This window comes from Enhydra lutris, unplaced genomic scaffold (assembly GCF_002288905.1).
Source record: "Enhydra lutris kenyoni isolate GAN:26980312 unplaced genomic scaffold, ASM228890v2 scaffoldscaffold7, whole genome shotgun sequence".
In the NCBI taxonomy this organism is placed as follows: domain Eukaryota; kingdom Metazoa; phylum Chordata; class Mammalia; order Carnivora; family Mustelidae; genus Enhydra; species Enhydra lutris.
This window is the reverse complement of record NW_019154091.1, coordinates 13,670,704-13,694,767: the sequence shown is the minus strand read 5'-3', so window position 1 is coordinate 13,694,767 and position 24,064 is coordinate 13,670,704. Positions and strand designations below refer to the sequence as shown.

Genomic DNA, 24,064 nt, shown 5'->3' with positions numbered 1-24,064 from the left:
TAATCTTGACCCAAACAGGGCACAGACATTGGAATTAGCAGATCGCGTTCCAGTGAGCCCCTGCTCTTGACCACCCTGCACTGCCTCTCCGCGGACTTCAACCAACCGCACTGCTGCACCTGAGAGGTACCCTGTCACCAGAGAGGAGGTGTCCAGCAATGGCAGGAGGCAAGAGTGGTCAGTGTGTCTCCTGCCTGGCCTTGGGGAGCGGGTCGAGGACCCGACCAGCTGATCATGCAGCTTCCTGGGCTGGTGTGTGCATGTGGCCGAGATGGCTCCATCACACGGTCCGAACCCAAGAAAACTATTCATCAAGATAATTTTTCAACAAACTTCCTTGCTTTAGTACCAGAAAAAACATAATAAATGCATGAGAAAGAATCTCTAAGTATGCTGTAAGCATATACATGGAAAGTTGCCCAAAAGATGAGATCCTTATTCATTAAATTTAACCAAATTATTTATCAAAGAACATTCTTCCAGAGAGGCCTCTGCAGAGTTTCCCATGAACCACTCAGGCCAAACAGTTAGAAAACAACAGGTAACATAAGACAACTGTTAATCAAGATAAAGAGTCATATTGATATGAATACATGAATAGTAGGGGATCTTAATACACCACTCTCAGTAACAGATCATCCAAGCAGAAAGTCAATAAAGAAACAAGAGCACTGAATGACACATTGGACCATATGGACCTCATAGATAAATACAGAACATTCCACCCGAAAACAACAGAATACTCATTCTTCTCGAGTGCACATGGAACTTTCTCCAGAATAGACCACAAACTCTGTCACAAATCAGGGCTCAACCGATACTAAAAGATTGAGATTATTTCCTGCATATTCTCAGATCACAATGCTTTGAAACTGGAGCTCAACCACAAGAAAAAGTTCAGAAGGAATTCAAACACCTGGAAGCTAAAGACCACCTTGCTTAGGAATGCTGGGATCAATCAGGAAATCAAAGAAGAATTTAAATGATTCATGGAAACCAATGAGAATGAAGACACTTTGGTCCAAAACCTATGGGATACAGTGAAGGCAGTCCTAAGGGGGAAATACATAGCCATCCAAGCCTCCCTCAAAAGAATTGAAAAATCCAGAATATACCAGCTCTCTTTACACCTTAAAGAACTGGAGAGTCAACAACAAATTAAGCCAATTCAACACACAAGAAGGGAAATAATCAAGATTAGAGCAGAGATCAATGAGATAGAAACTAGAGATACAGTAGAACACATCAACAAAAATAGAAACTAGTTTTTTAAAAGAATCAATAAGATCGATAAACCATTGGCCAAACTAATCCAAAAGAAAAGAGAGAAGACCCAAATTAATAAAATTATGAATGAAAAGGGAGAGATCACAACTACCACCAAGGAAATAGAAACAGTCATCAGAAATTATTATCAACAGTTATATGCCAATAAGTTAAGCAACCTAGATGAAATGAATGCATTCCTGGAAAACTATAAACTCCCAAAATTGAACCAGAAAGAAACTGACCACCTGAATAGACTGATATCTAGTAACGAGATTGAAGCAGTGATCAAAAACCTCCCAAAAAACAAGAGCCTAGGACCTGATGGATTCCCTGGGGAATTCTACCAAACTTTCAAAGAAGAAGTAATACCTATTCTCCTGAAGCTGTTTCAAAAAAATTGAAGCAGAAGGAAAACTTCCAGATTCTTTTTATGAAGCCAGCATTACCCTGAACCCCAAACCAGGCAAAGACCCCACCAAAAAGGAGAATTTCAGACCAATATCCCTGATGAATATGGATGCTAAGATTCTCAACAAGATCCTAGCTAATAGGATCCAACAGTATATTAAAAAGATTATCCACCATGACCAGGTGGGATTTATCCCTGGGTTGCAAGGGTGGTTCAACATTCGCAAATCAATCAATGTGATAGAACAAATCAATAAGAGAAGAGATAAGAACCACATGGTCCTCTCAATTGATGCAGAAAAATCATGTGACAGAATCCAGCATCCTTTCCTGATTATAAAGCTTCAAAGTATAGGGATAGAGGGAACATTCCTGAACTTCATAAAATCTATCTACGAAAAACCCACAGTGAATATCATTCTCAATGAGAAAAAGCTGACAGCCTTCCCTTTGAGATCAGGAATACGACAAGGATGCCCACTCTCACCACTCTTATTCAACATAGTATTAGAAGTCCTAGCAACAGCAGTCAGATAACAAAAAGAAATAAAAGGTATTCAAATTAGCAAGGAAGAAGTCAAACTCTCTCTCTTCGCAGATGACATGATACTTTATATGGAAAACCCAAAAGACTCCACCCCAAACTACTTGAACTCATTCAGCAATTCAGTAATGTGGCAGGATGCAAACTCAATGTACAGAAATCAGTTGCTTTCTTATACACTAACAATGAAAACACAGAAAGGGAAATTAGAGAATCGATTCCATTTACTATAGCATCAAGAACCGTAAGATACCTGGGAATAAACCTAACCAAAGAGGTAAAGGAACTGTACTGAAGGAACTACAGAACATTCATGAAAGAAATTGAAGAAGACACAAAAAGATGGAAGACCATTCCATGCTCATGGATCGGAAGAATAAACATTGTTAAAATGTCTATACTACCTAGAGCAATCTATACTCTCAATGCCATTCTGATCAAAATTCCACTGGCATTTTTCAAAGAGCTGGTTCAAACAATCCTAAAATTTGTATGGAATCCGAAGAGACCCTGAATTGCTAAGGAAATGTTGAAAAAGAAAAACAAAACTGGGGGCATCGTATTGCCTGACTTCAAGCTTACTACAAAGCTATGATCACCAAAACAGCATGGTACTGGCATAAAAACAGACACATAGACCAGTGGAACACAGTAGAGAGCCCAGATATGGACCCTCAACTCTATGGTCAAATAATCTTTGACAAAGCAGGAAAAAATATACAGTGGAAAAAAGACAGTCTCTTTCAATAAATGGTGCTGGGAAAACTTGACAGCTATGTATAGAAGAGTGAAATTCAACCATTCTCTTATACCATACACAAAGATAAACTCAAAATGGATAAACTCAATGTGAGGCAGCAATCCATCAGAATCCTAGAGAATAACATAGGCAGTAATCTCTTCAACATCAGCCACAGCAACTTCTTTCAAGATATGTCTCCAAAGGCAAAGGAAACAAAAGTGAAAACGAATTTTTGGGACTTCATCAAGATCAAAAGCTTCTGCACAGCAAAGGAAACAGTCAACAAAACAAAGAGGCAACCCACAGAACGGGAGAAGATATTCACAAATGACAATACGGACAAAGGGCTGATATCCAAGATCTATAAAGAACTCCTCAAACTCAACACACACAAAACAGATAATCATGTCCAAAAATGGGCAGAAGACATGAACAGACACTTCTCCAATGAAGACATACAAATGGCCATCAGACACATGGAAAAAATGTTCATCATCACTAGCCATCAAGGAGATTCAAATCAAAACCACATTGAGATACCACCTTACACCAGTTAGAATGGCCAAAATCAACAAGACAGTAAGCAACAAGTGTTGGAGAGGATGTGGAGAAAGGGGAATTCTCTTACACTGTTTGTGGGAATGCAAGTTGGTGCAGCCACTTTGGAAAACAGTGTGGAGATTCCTCAAACAACTGAAAATAGAGCTACCCTATGACCTGCAATGGCACTAGTAGGTATTTACCCCAAAGATACTGATGTAGTGAAAAGAAGGGCCATCTGCAATCCAATGTTTATAGCAGCAATGGCCACAGTTGCCAAACTGTGGAAAGAACCAAGATGCCCTTCAACAGACGAATGGATAAAGAAGATATGGTCCATATCTACAATGAAGTATTATGCCTCCATCAGAAAGGATGAATACCCAACTTTTATATCAACATGGATGGGACTGGAAGAGATTCTGCTGAGTGAAATAAGTCAAGCAGAGAGAGTCAATTATTATATGGTTTCGCTTATTTGTGGAGCATAAGGAATAACACAGAGGACATGGGGAGATGGAGAGAAGAAGGGAATTGGGGGAAATTGGAGGGGGAGATGAACTATGAGAGACTGTGGACCCTGAAAAACAATCTGAGGGTTTTGAAGGGGCGGAGGTGGGAGGTTGGGTGAGCCTGGTATTATGGAGGGCATGTATTACATGGAGCACTGGGTGTGGTGCATAAACAATGAATTCTGGAACACTGAAAAGAAATTTAAAAAAATAAATTAAAAAGAAAACAGGTAAAAAAGAAAAAAAGAAATCCACCTAGAACCACAAGGTAGACAAGATGAGATAAAGGCATTCTATAAAAGAGTAGGTGAGCTCAGTACAAAATTATCAATCTGAACAGGGGTTGGGAAAAAAATGGAAAAAAAAAAGTGAAGTCCCATACACATTCTCCATCACAACATGCATGTACAGTCCTCTTTTATTTGATATTAAAAATCCACAGAAATGACTCTTCCTTGAAGAAGCCCATGAAAACTCCCACCTAAGCTACTGCACACCCCTCACTGATTCATTCAACCCACATTTTTACACAACTCCTCTGAGCCTTCCCCACTCCATACTAACATGGCGGTGCTTCTCATACTGTGTAAGACTCCATCTCCAACACTCGTCCCCGCCCCCTGTCCCCCCTCACTGGCTTCCTGCCTTTAGGCAAGGTCACCTGAGCAGAGATGCCTTGTCACCGGGATACAAGAGCACCCTGCAACCCAGCACTCTCTATCTGGTTACCCTAGAGAATTTTTCTGCAGAGCACATATCACTAACATATTTTTTTAATTGTCTACCTCCCTTTGGTAGAAGGAACTCTACAAGACTGGGAATTTTGGTTTGCTTTCTATGGTAGCTACAGAATTTAGAACAGTGCTTGTCAAGGGAATACAATAGGAATAAAATACTTGTAACTCAAAATCTGACAGGGAAGTGAGGCTGAAGCAGACAGATCTCCTCAAAGGGACAATGCAGTGGCATAAAGGACTTCGGATAAGCTGGGCTTGGGAGAGTCAGAAACATCTCCTGGAGCGTGAGATACAGAGCAGGACTGTGAAGGGAGCGTGGATTCAGGGGGCACTGCAGACAGGGCAGGCAGCATGTGGAAAAGGCACAGAACATAACGGAACATTGCACACGGGAACTCTGCATAGAGGCAAGAAGGGGATGGTGACAGGGACAAAAGACAAGGTTGTAACAGGAAGGCAGAGCAGAGGCACCAGGGCAAGGAATCACTGAGTGGTTTTAACCTGAGGAGCCCTGTGACTGGATCTGCATTTCACCAGGGTCTGCATGGAGACTGCAGAGCGCTGGTGGGGGTGGGGTGGGGAAGGAAGGCAAATCACCGGGTGCCACAATAACTCCCACTTTTCCAAAACGCTGTTCCACTATCACATCTTATAGAAAGTGCCTTTAAAAAATAAAGTGAGAATTTCTAAGGCTGGTTTCTCACACGCACATACACGCCCACATGCAAACACCTGCTAATAAAACCAGGTATGACCCTTTCCAGAAACCGCAGCAGGTAATTAGACAGCAATGTTTTCTCTCTCCAGCTCACAGTCTGCTGCCCCAAGTCAGCTCTTTGCCCGCACTGTCCTTCAGCAGCCACAGGTTTAAATAAGCCTAAGGGGCTCTTGGCTGGTTCTGTCAGAAGGGTATGTGACTCTTGATCTCAGGGTCATAAATTCAAGCCCCACTTGGGGTGTAGAGATTACTAAAACAAATAAATACACTTAAGGAAAAAAAGAAGGAAGGAAAAAGGAAATAAGCCTGACAGAGAAATCCCAAGGCAAGGGCATGCCATTCTAACAAGACTCACTAACTCCTGCAGGCAGGAGATGCCCTGTTCCAGGCGGCAAGCCTGAGCTCAATGCCCTCCGCTGGGGCTGGAGAGTAGGCCTTGCCAGCATGGTACATAACATAATGAGGGATTGCGGGGGAGCACTGGTTCCTCGGGGAATACTTGGCACCGTCTCCAGAAAACAGAACAGATGCTAGGCAGACAGAAAAGCAGGGTTCAACCATCACCTCCTCCTCTCTAAGTGATGAGGGAGAATGTTTTTAGGGGCTCTTCCCCAATACCTAAGTCTCTCCCTAACCAGTGCTGTCCAGCCGGAGGAATGGCAGGCTTCTGGCATCACTCAGTTCTGCACACAGTCTCTCTCATCCCCACAACAGTCTATTTGAGATGCCCCATTACCCTCACCTCCCACTGGGCTGAGAGCTGTAGACTGACTTGCCGAAGAGTAATGACGTGGCACAGGGAGGCCTATGAGTCTTGGCCCAGCTCATGCCAATGCTCTAAAGCAAGGATGCTGTGGGATGTAAGACCAATTAGCAGAGAGCTCCAGAAAGATCAGTCTTCCTCCCCATTCCAAGCCCTCTGGTATCTCCGTGTCACCTGGAGGATGAAGTCCAAAGTCTTTTCATGACATCCATGACACTGAGCCTTCCCCAGCTCTCCCCCCTCCACCTCACTTCTCATTTCACTCCTCACACCTGGCAACAGCTGAATAATTAATGTTCCCAGAGCACAAAACCTTTCCCCAGGCCACAGTGCCTACTCTGGCTGATTTCCACCATGAATGGCTTGCCACCCTTCCCCATCTGACAAGACGCTGCTGCCTCTTCTCCTGCCTGTCTTTGTCGGTCGGTGCTGGGCCTGAAATGCCTCCCCAGCTTCTCCTCATGCAGGTCTAGTTCAGTGCTGCACTGCCCAACCCCTTATCACCCTGTGCATCACCTTCCCACAGGATACATTAAGTTTATAATTTTTATAAGTATAATTTGTATCCATTTTTTCCCCATTGAACTATAAAATATAAAAGCCCCTTGAGGCCCAGACTGTGGATCTCTACCTACCTAACACGCAGCACAGATATGCGGTACATAGCAGGGCTATGCTCATTAAAGGAATATTGTGAAAACCAGAATTTTACATTATTGGTGACCTTTTCAACATTTCCTAAGTTCTTCTGTCTTATATCAGCAATAACTGTTCTTCTGCATGTATATTATACTAGATGATTCAGTACAAGGGCAAGGAATAAAATACCTCCTCGAATTTACTACAGGAAAAATTTTGTCTTATCTGAACAACTTGATAGGATTTCTTTTTGTTGTTAGAATATGAAAGTACGTCAGCCACCATCATCCCATTAATACCGTGGCTGCAGGAAACTCAGTCTAAACCTGCCAGATTTGCACTGAGCAAGGTTACATGGTTCTAGACAGAATCATCTCTTCATTCCCTCTGATTGTGTTACAGTTATTATAAACCACCTTAAATTATTTTAGGAAGGAAATAGAGACACTCAGGACACACTAGAGAAATAACAGCTATCATTCATTGTTTTTGCTTCTGATGAGCTCCTTGATGAAGATAATAGAAACTAGTGTCTTTGCTAAACACATCCAGAGTCAGTCCTAGTGGGAGCTGAATAATGACTCCCAGGCCCCCGCCTAGTCTCCTGTCCTCTGTCTGTTCTCCGGGTCTGATGCACTGGACGATCGATTCTCTGTTCATAACATCATTGAATAAATCAATACAAATGAGCTGACCAGCCTCTTGGGACCACCACACATGTCACCTCCTTAGGCAGAAAACAATTATCAACTCAAGTTTCACAATATCTTTAAAAAGGAAACAAAATTGTGATGTCCAATGATGATGAGGAAGAGGATGGCTAAAGATTTATCTAGTGATTACTCTGTGGGAGGAATGATTCTAAAAGTTCCACATATATTTACTCATTTAAATACCATGACAACCTGTGTAGCAGGTTATTATTATCCTAATTTTACAGGTAAGAAAACTAAGGCACTGAGTAGTTAGATAAACTTCCATAAGGTCACACAGCTGGTAGTTGGTGGAGCTAGAATTTTAACCTATATATTTAGGTCCCAGGCCCAGGTTCTTGACCACACAGCTCTCTGGCATATACAGAAATAAGACTGAGATGGCCAGAGCCAAAAGTAGCAGAGACCTTTTGAAGGGGAAAAAAAACAAAACAAAACAAAAAAAAACTATTGACTAAAAGTATGACCTTCTGTCTTTTTTATTTTCCTTAGACTCATCCCTAGATTATAATCAACACCTGAACAATAATGTTCCACTGAGAGCATGCGAACAGGAACGTGGGATGTAAGGTGAGACAGACAGGGCTGGGCTCCCCCTCCCCCATATTCTGGCTGGAGATGTCATCACACATTGTTTCCTCCAGTGTACACCAAGTCTGCTGGCTGCAAGCTTCACAGATTGTCCCCTAATGGCCATGACTATGCTAGCCCCCTCCTTTTGCGAGCTGTCCTCTCTCTCTACCACCAGAATGCATGGTTGGTATGTACTCTCACCCCTCAGCCAGCTGGGGTCACTGGTCTCATTGGGCACCTGCCTAACCTGACACAACCAGTGTCTCACTGCCTGAAGGGATGGGCACGGGATCCAAGCTGAGAGCTGCCCCTGGCACTTTTCTAACTGGTGTCAGGAGGAGCTTTTCTTGTCCAGTCACAGAGCTGTGAGGACTTCGCCAAAAGCTGGCAGTGACCTCAGCAGCGGGGTGTTTGAGAGAATAGAGCTGGCGTGTCTGGAGGCCTACAGTGACGCTGGAGGCATTGGAGTCCCTGCTTCTAGTGTTCCCTGTCTTCACTCCAATTCACTCCAATGTTACCAAACATCAGCTAATTAACCACCTTGAGAGGAAAAAAATAGTTTCTTTGGGTTTTTATCACTTTCAACTAGATGAGTGCTAATTTTAACTCTGAAACTCAGTTCCCTTATCTGCAAAATTAGGAAAATAAAACAATAGTCCTAACTTGCCATGGCAGTTGGGGAAATATTTTAAGTACTTTAGCAGTGTGTCTTAAGAACAGAAAGGGACACCTACAATAGCACTTGTCCCAGTAGACTACTGAGAAAGACTGTGGTCATTCTTAGTTCCTCTCTTTGTCTCTCACATCCTATGTGACAGCAAATAGTGTTGCTTATCCCTTCAAACTATGTCTAGACTCCAATCACTTCTTGAAGTCTCCACTGCCACCACTCTGGTCCAAGCCCAGATGTGAACCACTACACATAACCTCCAAGCAACACCCCCTGCTTCTGCCCTGACTTTGATAGTCCATTTTCCACACAGAAATCAGAGCAACCCCACAAAACATTGGTCAGGGAGATGAAACGCGCTCCAGTGGCATCTCGCCTCACTCAGTGCCTGTCAGCTGTTCCCAACCTGGCTGAAGCTTCCCTTGGGGTCTCTCCAATTCCTTCCCCACACTCTGCTCCACACCAGCCTTCTTGCTGGTCCTTCAACAGCCACCAGGCTCCCACCCCAGGGCTTCTGTACTAGTTTCCTGTATCCAGGACATTTCCTTTCCCAAATATATTCAAGCCTTGCCTCCTCCCCCTCTATTAGGTCTCAGCTCAAAGGCCACCCTTTTTGTGACGCAGTCTCTGAACACCCTGTTTAAAACTCCAGCCGCCCCTTCCAATCCATTTTCCTACCTGTTTGTTTTCTGTCTCCCCTTTTTAGAATGTCAGCTTCATGACAGTGAGAGGTTCTGACCATTTTGTTTCCTATTCTTCCCAGCACACAGCAGGCGCACAATAAATATTTGCTGAATGAATGAACGAACGAATTTGTCCTCAATCCCCTTTTCTGGGGGTTAGGGGGGAGGGTAAACATGAACTACAGCAGGGAAAAAATGTGGAAACCTTATGATGAAACTTCATACTTACTTGGCACAGCGTACCCAGTGTGTATGTCGGTACAAGGAATACAAGAAACGTTGGCGATACATGTTCCATACTTTGATGGATTTGTCTTCAGAGGCTGTAGCTAGAAACTGGCCATCGGCTGAAAAGTCTACACTTCGAACTGGAGCTGTATGAGCTTTAAATTCGGAGGATTTTCCTCTCCTGGAAATAAACAGTTCAATATTTGTAACTCTGGGTTTCAATATTATCAGCATCTAACCAGTGTACAGACTTTGAAACATAGGAAAATTTAATTCCTAAAAAATTAAGAAAAGTATGAGAAGTTTCTTCATCAACACTCTTTATAGCTGGTTTTATTAGAGTCACAACTGATACTTAACAGGAAAGACCCTGGTGGTCCCACCCAGAAATACAGTTGCTGTTCTAACTGGAAGCTAGAGAATAGTATTTTGAACAAATCTCGACCATGAATTTTAAGTTACTGTTGTTCCTCCAGAAAGAGCAAAAAATAGTTTAAAGAACCTGAAACCTAGAAAAACTAAGACAGGTTAAATGAATAGCTCCAAGGAAGTGCTTTCGGACTAAGGTCACATGTGGACTGGCAGTCTGGGTTGGGAGAGAAGAGATGCCCCTTATGCAATTTTCCCCTCTCCAGAACGTAGCTCTAGGTGATCTGACTTTCCTGTTTCCACTTGTGTTTGCACCCACCAGCAATGAGAACTGAGACCCCTGGGGTATATCTAAGGCCATGCTCAGGCCAGGTCCAATCTTACGCTCATAAGCAAAACAAAGGACAAATGGTAATAACACAGTTCTCAACACTGAAATTTCAGATGCTTCTTCTTTTTCTTGACTAGGGTGAGCAAAAGAGAACAGGAAAAGAAGAGATGGAGAAAATGATGTGTGGCATTTAAGGAGAAGCACCAGGAAAAAAACAAAACAAAAAACTTTAAAATAGTTAGGAGCAGGCTAGCAGAGAGAGCTGGAGTTCAAAGGTGGCTTTGGGGAAATACTACTTTGTGGTAGCATTCTAAAGTTCCCAAGACACCTCCAAGTGTCTTTCCATTCAGAAAGTCATTTACATGTTTGAAAAACAGCAGGCGACAGAATTTGTAGAGGGAGAAGTCATTCTCAACTGCTCCCCTTCTCTTCCCACATTCAGTAGGCCAAAAAATGGACTTATTGATAGTGATATTGCTATCACTGCCCAAATATCCTTTCAGTACCTCTTCTTTCTATCCCAGCTATGCTCACATTAAGGGAGATACACCTTCCATATCCCTCATGGAGATTATCGCAAAAGCTTCTTAACTGGTTTCCCTGCTCTAATCTGTTATCACCCTCCAGTCCCCAACATACGGTGCTTATTACCTCCCTAAAAGTGCCATTCTATGCATGTAAATCTTAGCATAAACGTGTCACTGGCTGCCCTCCAAGAAAAGGCACATGCCCAAGCTCTTCAGCAAGGCGTCCTGCCCTTACACTGAACTTTGGACTCAGAACAATCCCCAAGCTTCAAACACACTTCTGGCTTTGCACCTGCTGCTTTTTCTCAGCCTGGATTACTTCCTCCACCCCAACAGCCCCCCCTCCCCGCCCCGCCGCCTTGACTGACCCGGGCAGGCTGAACTGCTCCCTGTCTGCTATATCTATTTTACGTATTACATTATACAGTACTTAAAAAAAAAAAAAAAAAATAGACCTGTTTCTCTTGCATTAAGCCCCGAGTTTTGGGGTTTTTTTTTTTGTTTTGTTTTGTTTTGTTTTGTTTTTTGTAGGGTTTTTTTTTTTTTTTGAGGACAGGAATGATGATTTATTCATCTCTATAAGATCAGCATGTAGCAAAATACCAGGCATATAAAAAGAGCTCAATACACTTTGTTCAATTCCACTGGGAAGACTCACTACTTAAGGTTCTTAGATCCATCCTGGCTTATCCTTCCAGTGGTCTGTAGAATGTAAAGTGACTTTGTAATAAATCTCCATCACCTGATACATGATATTATACCAGGAAAAACTAAAATTGATATATATATTTTTAAATAGGAAGGAGCATTCAGGCTCTGGTCTAGTGAAATTTCAAGGGAAAGTTCTATGGGTGGCAGTTAGGAGTATAGTTTGGCCTGAATTCAAGAATATAGCCTAGAGGGGTGCCTGGGTGGCTCAGTGGGTTGGGCCACTACCTTCAGCTCAGGTCATGATCTCAGGGTCCTGGGATCGAGCCCCGCATTGGGCTCTCTGCTCGGCAGGGAGCCTGCTTCCTCCTCTCTCTCTGCCTGCTGCTCTGCCTACTTGTGATCTCTCTCTCTGTGTCAAATAAATAAATAAAATCTTAAAAAAAAACAAAGACTACAGCCTAGAAAAGACAAAGACTAGACTGGCATCTGCTATGACCAGGAAGCCAGGAGACAGTTGGAATCATTCAAATCCGCCCTGGTCTTTAGTTCTGCGCTCCACACTCCATCAGGCCGTCTGGCTGGACGTCTTTCTAAAGGGCCTGCCTCTTGGCTCTTGTCTGCTGTGACCCTGGACCCAGTCTCAACAGGAAGCCTGTAAGAAACCACCGTAGGATTGCCTTGTTTGTGCTGCTTAACGGCTCCGTAGGTCCTCACCTTGCCTTGACACTGGTTCTGTGCCCACACATATTTACGTCCCCTTTCTGCCCACACTCTCGTGACTGCCCATGGTGATGGACTCCAGGCCAGAACTGCCTCCACGCTTGGTCCTACTATCTTTCCCTAGCCTGCCAGTGACCAGGTGTGGTGTTTGCAAGTGCAGCCGCCTGCCTACTCCCTCTCATCCCTGTACCACACGCTGCTCCCCACCCCGCCACAAGGTGGAATCTACCCATTTCTCCTCCTTCACATCTGGGCTGGCTGTGACCTACTCTGACCAGCAGAGTGAGACAGAAGTGACACTGTGGCAGTGTCAGACGTCGCCCTTCAAAGGCCTAGCCGCTTTCATTTTTACTGTCCTAGAACCCAGCTGCTAGGCTGTAAGGAAGTCCTTATCTGGGTGCAGAGAGGGCATATGGAGGACCAGGGAGCCCCGGCCAACAGCTGGCACAGGCCGCAGGTGTGAGTGGGGTGCAGGACCCCCAGCCTAGTGAAACTGAGTGAGTAATAGCTAACATCAAATGGGGCAGAAGAACCATCCAGATAACCCACACATTATGGGAAAGGACAATTACTGTATTCGGCTAAGTTTTGAGGTTGATTATACAGCAATACGGAGCAATCAGTCTCCATCCCACTGCCATGACCCATGACTTCCCTGGCCCACGATGATATGATGTAGAAAGAGGAACCAGAGACATCTACCCAGGCTGAACTGTGGCACTTGATTAGCCCGTACCAATTAACGACCGTGCGTGGTAAGCATTTCTACCCTTGTATGGCGCTTATTCACTGAGAGCTCCTTGAATGAGTAGTGGGAGACGGAAGCTGTGTTGTGCTGAAGACAGTACAACCACTAGCCTTAAATCCCCAAAGTTAAGGATTTTAGAAAACGCTCTCCCTTTTGGACTCCAAGCCAGTCTCCCGCCCTCGCAGCTACCCTGCACCCTGCCACCCACAGCGTCATGAGAACACGCTGTTTCTCTTGGGTAGTTTTCACCATCAGGGTGATGTTCAGTTTCTCAGCGTGGAGTTTCCCTGGGTGGTGGCAGAAAACAAAGTGCCTCCTGGCAGGAAAATGCCCTGAGAACGTCCATGTGGGGGTGCCTGAGACTGCTCAGTCGCGCACCACAAATCCAGTCCTGCCCCAGCAGCGCCAAGGCAAATGCTCAAACTCTTATTTACGGCGGGAAACGGTGTGTGGGATTTGTTCTAAAAATACTCTAGCTAAAAAAAAAAGAGAGAGAGAGAGAGAGAGAGCCCGGGGGGGGGGCATGGGTGAAATCACTGATAAATGCTGATACTGAGAGCTGCTGGGCATGGCAAAGGAATATGGAGGGGGGGGAGGGATCACTGTGCTACTCCTTCTGTTTTCATGTGTGTTTGAAAACATATAATTAAAAAAGTTCAAAAAAAGAATTCAAAGGCTTTTAAAAAAATCATGGCTCAATAATTGCTTAAAATAGATAAGCTATCAGCTAGGATTTTAAAAGCCTCTTAAAGAGGGATTTGTTAGACTAGAATAGGACTTTACACAAACACAGTGATTTATACATTTGTCAGAAACTTTCTTTAGCCAGAAAACTCCGGAGCCCAATAATATATGATATACACCAAAAGTCAGTTCTGCAACAGGGATTAACAGATATCCAAAGCCCCCGCCAAAGATCCACAAATGGGTGATAGTAGGTTAATAAACTATGAAATTTCAGTTATAATGTTGATATGTGTCTCTCTAGGGAGACAATCTGAAGTTTACAATAGATTTATAAAGGGATAGATAACCAGCCCCCTGTCAAAAAAAAAAAAAAGACCAAAAAACAAACCTTAAGTATATTTCCATGGTTAGACATAGATTTCAAAAAGAAGAGATAATTGTGAGTTAAAGATGGGGAAAAAACAGTATGAAGGAGTTTGCTAACTTTACGACAAGGGTGCCACGTCTTGCACGTGACTCAGACTAGGTGCAGTGCAGATACTGGGATTGCAGGCATTCCCGAGAAGTGCAGAAGAAACTGCCAGGCTCATTTTCGTTCACATTCCTAAATCCAGAGCGCATCAGGTATTTCTTTATTTCTCTTACTTATCAGGAATCCACAGTCTGACAGTTCTGTCCCGTGAAGCAGATGCCAATAAGTTTCCATGTGGGGAAAACTGCACGCTGGTTACAACATCCTTGTGACCCACAAATCTGAAAGCTCTGGCTTGTGGCTTGCAATTCCATAGCATGAGAAACGTATCCCAAGAAGCAGTAGCTATCAGGAGAGAGAAGAACAAACCACGACTGTTAACATGCAAATGTAGGCGTGTCTTATTACAACGGGCAGGATATCTAGTAACAAGATGTCCAGGTAACACAGGGTCTTGGGGTTGTAAGGCTGACCAGATGATGGAAAAAGTATTTTTAAAAGTCACCCAGAGCTACATAATTAATGTGCAAGTTTGGCTGCATCCTATGCAACCACAAGTCAAGATTACTGCCCTTGCATCTGGTTGGAGCACGATGACAAGTTACTAGAAGGTGGCAGCATAGCATAACACAGCCTGCAGGACTAGGAGAGGTTCTGTCTCTAACTCTCAGGGTGACTGGGAAAGTTACGTAACCTCTGTGTCACACAGACTGAATGCTTTTCCTGAGAGGGCTGGCTGAGATGAGTATTTAAAACTGTTTAGATGGAGAGAATTTCACACTTAAGAGGAAACACATAACAGTGTAAAGAAGATTAATATACCCTTTGCCAGATCTACCTGTTGTTAATGTTGTGCCCCATTTGGCTTATAATTGACTCTGCTCATTTGTGCTCCCTCTTTCTCTCCATATGCAAGTGAGCTTGTACACACACACACACACACACACACACACACACACACACACACACTTTTCTTTCCCTGAACCATTTGGAAGTAAATACACCATCATGGCATCTTTATTCCTAAATATTTCATTGTGCTTTTCTAAGAATAAGGATACTCTCTTATATGCCCGTAACACTATCAACTTCAGGAAGCTGATCACTTATAATAATTGAATCTACCAACAGTGTTCCCATTCTGTTAACTGACCCAGTAATGTCTTTTATAGCTGGATAAGGTGATCTTGAAAGTCTCTTTCTGCTCTGTTATGACATTCTACAATTAATCAAAGAATCGTGTATATTAAGCCATAGCTTAAGGCTTTAAGGAAATAAAAACAAATGCAACCAATAGTGGAAATAAATGCCTTAGACAAAGAATGAACAAATAAATAAATGAAAGATCAATCTAACTCTTGTCCCCAAATCAAATTTTATATATACATGTAGCCCCCAAATTGCACCAATAATAGGAACCAGATCAATGAGAAATACTGTCTAGATTGCAGAATTCTAGAAAAAAATGCAACTTTATAAATGTGAAATACAACTAGTATTAGTGTTAGAAGAGAATATAAAGTCACTGAAAACCTTCTACTTTCTTTAGCCATAGATAGCATTTGCCTGGACTTGGCCTATGCGTTGTTCCCATATAAAATAGTTAAAGTGAATTTTAAAGTTTCAGGCTATAATGCTGTATACTAACCCCTTTTTAAAAAATACAAAAAGCTCATGTTCCACCTCAATTCGTAAGATTATTAAATATTTATATTAGAGTCTGAATGATCTGGAACTAATATAGACAAAATAGGGAAAACAATATATTATCGCACGCATTATACTAAGGACCCTATTCGAGTTCTAAAGTATTATGCTGCAAATAAGATCTACAAAAAGAAATAAGACACAATCCCTTACCTCAAGGAATCACAACATTATAGAGGAGACAGTTCAATAATAATAATATACATGCTCAGAGGACTTTTACAAATGATTCATTCTATTTTCTGTAGCTCCAACTCCTCTTTATCTAATGTGCCCACTCCCCCACTGGCAAGCACATTATGTTCTTCGTACTTATTGGTCTGTTTCTTTATTTGTTCATTCGTTTTGTTTTTTATATATATATAAAATATATATATTTTGTTTTTTATATATTTTATATATCATATACAAACGATATCATATGGTATCTGTCTTTATGCAACTTATTTCACTTAGCATAACACCTTTGAGGCCCATCCATGTTGTCAAAAATGACAAGATTTCATTCTTTTTATATGGCTGAGTAAGATTCCTGTGTGTGTGTGTGTGTGTGTGTGTGTGTGTGTGTACCACATCTTTATCTACTCATCTATCAGTGGACACTTGGGTTGCTTCCATATCTTGGCTATTACAAATAATGCTGCAGGTCACAGAGGTACATTTATCATTTTAAATTAGTGTCCTTATTTTCTTTGGGTAAATACCTAGTAATGGAATTACTGGATCATATATTTCTAATTTTCTGGAGGAATCTCCATACTGTTTTTCATAGTAGCTGCATAATTTATGATCCCATCAACAGTACATGAGGGTTCCTTTTTCCTCATATCCTCAAAACACTTATTTCTTGTCTTTTCATTTCTAGCCATTCTGACAGGTTTAAGGTGATATCTCATTGTGGTTTTGATTTGTATTTCCCTCATAATTAGTGATGTTGAGTATCTTTCCATAAGACTGTTGGCCATCTGTATGTTTTCTTTGGAAAAAAATGTCTATTTAGCTCCTCTGCCCATCTTTCAATCAGATTATTTGTTTTGGGGGTGTTAAGTCGCATAAGTCTTTTATATATTTTAGATACTAATCCCTTATCAGATATATCATTCGCAAATATATTCTCCCACTCACTAGGTCGCCTTCTTGTTTTGTTGGTGGTTTCCTTCACTGTGCAAGAGCTTTTTATTTTGGTGTAGTCCCAATAGTTTACTTGAGCTTTTGTTTTCCTTGCCTGAGGAGACATATCTAGAAAAGTGTTGCTAAAAGCTGATGTCAAAGAGTTTACTGTCGATATTTTCTTTTAGGACTTTTATGCTTTCTGGGCTCACATTTAGGTCTTTAGCCCATTTTTTTCACTGAAGTTGAATTTTTATTCCAAATGACTCTAATGGCTAGAAAGACAACAGACAAAACTGAAAATGATTTGTTTAACCGGGAATTAGAAGTAGTTGGTTTCAGGAGAACAAACAGTGCAATGACAGCCGTGGCGCTCTAACAACAGTTATCACTACGAAAGCATAAAAATAATCCATGTCCTTCCGATACACAATCTGGATGTGCAGCATGTACAGCAAATAACATCAAAAGAAAGAAAAGAGGAAAGAAAAGAAAAAGAGGGGACAAATCCACAAAATTCCAAACCTCAGAAATTAACACTCATTTAAGCACACAGTAGTGAAGGTTTTTGGAAGCAAAATTTTCATAGTTCTTAAAATGGAAGTCTTCAAAAGCACTTCTTCAAATTCAAATGCTAAAAACAATGAAGAAAGCACAGTTGCACTGGCTTAAAAGAGCTGCTGCCTATTGCAAAGATGATGATCAGTCCTACTTCCAAATCCAGTGAGATCTGATGAATCTGACACAGAATGAAGAGGCTGCCTGGCAGGCACTGATATCACCGGGAAAGAGTTCACTAATAATATCATACATGTTCAGAGGATTTTCATATATTCTTCATTCTTAGTGTTATGTGGAGTGGTTAGTGATCCTCCCTGGGAAAGGGCTTTTTAAAAAAATATTTTATTTATTTGAGAGAGAGAGAGAGACAGTGTGTGTGAGTGGGGAAAGGCAAAGAGAGAAGGAGAAAGAATCTGAAGCAGACTCCGCACTGAGCACAGACCCTGAGATCATGGCCTGCGCTGAAACCAAGAGTCCGACGCTTCACCAACTGAGCCACCCGGGTGCCTGTGGAAAGGGCATCTGAGCACAGACTTGAGTGCAGTGCAGTGAGGAGGGCTTCAGGCTGACACGTGGAGGAAGAACGCTCTCTGGGCAGAACAAACCCCACGCCTGACTGCCCAAGTCAATACGTATTTGAAAGACTGAGGAACAGCAAGGAGACCAGCATGTCCACTGTGGAGAGCAGAAAATGAGAACAGTGGGGCAAAAACTGAGAAGAAAGCAAATTCCAGGCAAAGAGCCACAGGAAGACATGTCTATTCCATGCTAAGTGCAGTGGGAAACTTTGAAGGATTTTGAGCAAGGGGGTACCTCATGATCTGAGTTAAGAAAATTACCACTCTTACAGTAAGAAAAGGGTAGTCTTCACAAAAAAATGATGTTGGGTAAACTGGATATTATAAGGGGAAAGAATGTATCTTGGCTTTTACCTTTTATACTAAACACAAAAATAATTCTATATAGAGTACAGATCTAAAAAATGGGATAGGTAAAATGACAGGCTTTTAGACTAGAACATGGGAGAATACCTTCATGACCATTGGGGTAGGCAACAAACAGGACATCAAAATGATTAAATTACTAAAGGAAAAGCAATAATCTGTACTACACCAAAATTAAGAAACTGTGTTCATGGAAAGATACTACCAAGTGAGTGAAAAGGCAGGCCACAGAGTGGAAGAAGATATCCACATTGAACACAGATTCTGTAAAGAACCCTACAAATCAATAAGAAAGAGCAAGAAAATAGGTAAAGGGCTTAAATAGGCACTTCATAAAGGAAGAGACCCAAATGGTCAACAAACATATGAAAAGGGAGTCCATTCCATGAGTAGCTCAGCAGTACAAGTGTAATGAACACAGTGCACTGCACAGTTCCCTACACACTCGTCAGAAGGACTACAATGAAAGAGAGAAATGATACCGAACCTTGATGAGGATGTGGGACACCTGGACCTCTCACTTAATGCTGAGGGTTATAACCATTTCAGAAAATTGTTATGAGTATCTGCTGAAACTGAATATACATTGACCGTTTGACTCAGCGGTTCCACTCCTAGATATATCCCTGACAGTAATTCTTATGTATGTTTAGCAAAAGATGCATAATAATAATATTTGTGGCAATAGGATCCAAAATAGACTAAAAATAAAAACCCAACTATCCATCAAAGATGGATGCCTAAACGTCATATATCCACACTGTGTACCTCCTGTATAATGAAGTTTCATTTTATATGAAGTTCAAGAAATAGTAAAACTAATCAACGGAGTTAGAAACCAGCATACGGATTATTGGGGGACAAGAAGGGAGGACAGTGGCTGCAAGGGAGCACAGGGGACTTCTGAGGTACTGGCTTTGGGTGTTGGTTAAACGGTCATGTCACATTGTGAAAATTAATCAAGTTGTCCAATTTGGTTACATATCTTATACTTCAATGAAACATTTAGGAAAAAAAATTTAAACATCACCCTGATTGCTCTATGCAGAATACACACAGGGCAGAGAGACAAAATTGAAGAAGGTGGTTGTTTGGACTAAACTAGAGGCCATGGAAGTGGGAGGAGGAGTCAAAATTAAGATATATTTAAAGGTAGGGGCACCTGGGTGGCTCAGTTGGTTAAGGATTCAACTCGTGATTCTGGCCCAGGTCATGACCTCGGGGTTGTGAGATTGATTCTTTAACTCACCGAAGATTTGCAGGGTCCCTAACAATATGATAAGAGGTCCGGGAAAAAATGGTATTATAGGATGCTCATGGTGATGCAAAAATTAATGGGGTAAGGTGGGCTCAGAGGGTAAGAATAAGAAGCTTAAATGAGAAGGTGACACAGGGTAGGGCTCAAGCCTTCACATATTTCATCAGAAGAGGAAAAGACCATCTTAACCAGAGTGGGTGCTCAAAAATTAGAGTCGATGTGGTTGCATGCCCACATTAAAGCAGTACTTGCTGTTCTGGTGAAGGGAAGTGAGAAAGCAGAAAGAACAAGTGCTTCACGGGCAGGGACAACCCAACCTCTGGGCAAGGTGGCACTTCAGAGGCCCTATATTATGAAACACCAGAAGCAGAGATGTCTGATCGCCACTGTGTGGCTCAAGGTACACTCTAGATTTCTTCTGAATTTTTCCTCCTTACTTCCTTACCTGATCCTACCAAATTCTCACACCATGATAATAAAAGGTATTGGACTATCAATGTCAATGTTGCATAGTGTCAACGTGGAATTTACTCTCATACATTTCTACTGAGCCACACCTTATATAAACATTACTACATAATTTCAAATGTCAAGGCTTCATCATCTGATTGGTCTGTTTTGAGTAAAATGTCAAAGGCAGGAAGCTAACAGAAAAGGTTAACTAGTAAATCTACTCATTTAAAAAACTATTTATATTCTATAACAACAATTCACTGTTTCAAGAAATCCTCATTAGGACAAAAGAAAAAACAAAGACCACGCTGGGTCTCTGGAGTAACAAGGAACAAACTAATGGAGAACATGTTTGCTTTCCACAATGTCCAAAAGTTACTGTGTCACCCTAAGTAGCAATAACTTTAGTCAACCGAAGATCTTTCACTCTTTGATTTGCCCAAAGCTGAAGTGATTCAGAAGTCTGCTCTGTCAGAAATACTATATCCTGGAAAGAAATGGTGCTGCCTCCAGTTTTTGAGTTTGTTTTGAATTGTCTTATCTTTTCAATTGGTAATACATGTACCTGACACTGGTATTTACCCACATTTCCTTCCAGACTTTGGCTACCCAGTTCCCCTTCCTAGAAGCAACCAGTGTTAACAATGGCTTGAATATCCTTCTGTGTGCTTAAACAAATCCATGTCTATTCACATGTCCTTTTTATGCAAATAGTAACATGTTATTCTTGCCATTCTGCATTTTGCTTCTGCATCTTCTTCTCTGCCAGCCCACATAGTGTATATATTGGAGGTCATGTTTTATCAGTACATAGAACTGTCTTATTTTTTTCCTCCCTAGTTGTGATAATTTATTTTATTTTAATTTATTTATTTTGATAATTTCAAGCTTACAGAACAGTTACAAAGGTCATACAAGAAACTCCCTTGTATCTTCCACCTTAGATTTTTGCCCCCCCCTTTATTTTTAAGATTTTATTTATTTATTAGAGAGAGAGAGTGCAAGCATGAGCAGGGGGAGACAGAGCAGCAGAAGGAGAGGGAGAAATAGGATCTTCCCTAAGCAGGGAGCCTGACATGGGGCTCGATCGCAGAATCCTGGATCATGACCTGAGCTGAAGGCAGACGCCTAACCAACTGAGCCACCCAGGTGCCCCGATTTTTGTCTTTATTGACACTCTGTTTGCTTTATATTTTCTCTCCAAAAACTCTTACACATGCATATTTCTTAACTATTTGAAAGTTAGAAACATAATGTCTCTTTACCACCACATGCTCCAGTATACGGTTCCTAAGAACAAGGATATTCCATTGACATAAATCATAGTACAGTTAACAAAGCCAGGAAATTAAAGGCTATTTAATATATTCTTAATACGTATCCACAATCTATATACAGACCTTGTCAATGAGAGGTGTTTTCCCCCAGTCCATGCTGTAATTCAAGGACATGCACTGCATTAAATGCCAAGTGTCTTTGGTCTCCTATAAACCGGGAAGATTTCCTAAGTCATTTTTTCTCTATTGACCTTGATATTCTTAAAGACTACAGATCCGTTATTTTTGTGGGGTGTTCATCAATTTTCTTCTTGGTGCTCCTCATGATTAGAGTCAGGATATATATTTTTGATAGGAAATTCACAAGTTTTATTGTGTCCTTATCATATTAGGTGTATGTGATGTCTATCTGTCCCAATTTTGGTGAGATTTACTTTCATCACTTGGTTTAGGTGGTTTTGCCTAGTGAAGTTAGTATTGTTCCCCTCTGTAATCAATAAGTTGTTTGTGGGGATGATACTTTAGGACTAGATAGACCCTTTCCCTTAATAAGCCATCACAACTAATTTTAGCACCCTCAATGCTCTTCTAACACATCCTTCTTTCCATAACTTACTAATTAGAAATTATATTAATAATTTAACTAATGAACTAATATATAATTAATTTTTTATTGCAAGGAAGAACTTCCCCTTTTCCTCTATTTCTCTACTTATTCACTAACTTATTTCATCAATATGGACTCAGATTATAATCCATAGCTATCATTATTTATTTTGACTCTCACACCATCTAAAATTTGGCGAGAGTCCCTTAAACTAGTCTCTGTGACCTTCTCTAATATGTGTCATTCATTCTTGAGGTACTACCTTCCAGAATCATTTCTAGAACTATGACCTCTGTTGCCTCCGCTCAGCTAGGATGTCACCGCTTCGGCTCTACCTGACTGTGGGCTCACCTTGTGTGTTTCCCTCCTTGTAGTAATCATCACAGTTTTGCACTCTCTGTTGCTTAATGCCTGAATACAGTTGCCTCATACATTTTGTCTCATTTTTCGGTGGTTTTCAGGCAGGAGGGCAATTTCAGTTACCAATTACCCTGTCCTAACTAGAGATGGAAGGATGCCTTCTTCTTTCTAATAGTTACATAGTATTCTATTGTGTAGCTACACCTTAACTTATTTAACCAGACTAATTGTGTACAGCTTTGCCCTTTCACAAACGATGCCATATTGTTGTACATGTGTCATTTCTGGTGTGTCCAAGTATATCTCTGTGATTAATTCCCAAAAGAATTATGAATGGGTCTAAGAATACATGTTTTTAAACTTACAGAAAGGTCTGTGATCACAATATAGTATCTTTCACAACTTTATACATTTGGATTATATCCCTCTTGGACTTTTTTATCCCATATTCATGAGAGTCCCAATAATTCAGGTTACCTTCATAAAGAAATTATTTTTTATTTTTTAAAAGATTTTATTTATTTATTTGACAGACAGAGATCACAAGTTGGCAGAGAGGCAGGCAGAGAGAGAGAGAGAGAGAGAGGAGGAAGCAGGATCCCTGCTGAGCAGAGAGCCCAATGTGGGGCTCGATCCCAGGACCCTGGGATCATGACCCGAGCCGAAGGCAAAAGCTTTAACCCACTGAGCCACCCAGGCATCCCCATATAGAAATTATTGAATCTTTCAACTATTTCTGAGGTCTTTCTATATATTCTGGACCCTAATTATGTCCCACTTGTACTCCACTACCAGAAGTAAACTCAGATTTCTAATTTGAGGGCACCCTGACTTTGTACTTCCTTCTGCATTTCCAGGTTCGTGCTTGTCTTTCGGTCACAAAAGAGACTCCAGGCTGCCTTTTCCAAGGAAAAATAAACAAGGACATCTTCTAAGGAAATTGACAAGAAGGAGTTTTCTGTAACTATTTTTAAGAAATGAAAAAATATATAATTCCCAAGCACACATATCTATAAACTTAGATAAAAGAGAGAAGGCTGCCCAATAAAAAGATAATATTCTAATCTTCGCTAGATCAACTTTAATACCTATCTAATACCTTCAGAATTAGTTTGTGCTCTCCAAGCACTGTGTAATAATATAAGTAAGTGATGGCACTAAATGAACATTCCTCTGCCCTGAAAGAGGGACTATTTAATCATGTTTTCCTTCTAGCTGACACTAAGTAATTATTTTACTAGTGTAAGATTGGTCTAAAAGGAGCTGTGGGTGCTTTAAAAATAATCTTTCGTAATGATAACCTGGAGAAACTTAATTTAACTTATTCAAATTCAACATCTCTATGAGGATGGACAGTCATAACGGAATGCACCTTTACTAAGTTGTTACTATGGGCCAAGTACTTTTAAAGACTTCATAAGCATTATTTTATTTAATCATAATAACAAGGCAGGTAAATATTATTATTCTTCTTGTATAGATGAGGAAAGAAATAAACCTTAGCAAGGTTAGGTAATTTGTCCAAGATCATGGAGGCAGAATG

At 41.2% G+C, this 24,064-nt stretch overlaps 1 protein-coding gene across 2 annotated transcripts in view; it reads right to left on the bottom strand.

Moving 5' to 3' along the window:
• Positions 1–24,064, bottom strand: part of LOC111142070 (POC1 centriolar protein B) — a 102,147-nt gene that overhangs the window by 65,068 nt on the left and 13,015 nt on the right. For both annotated transcript variants that reach the window (XM_022495019.1, XM_022495020.1), the window contains exons 3-4: positions 14,418–14,589; positions 9,741–9,920 (exon numbers count right to left, since the gene is read on the bottom strand). In XM_022495019.1, coding sequence (XP_022350727.1) covers positions 9,741–9,920; positions 14,418–14,589 — 352 coding nt within the window. The remainder of the gene's footprint in view (positions 1–9,740; positions 9,921–14,417; positions 14,590–24,064) is intronic.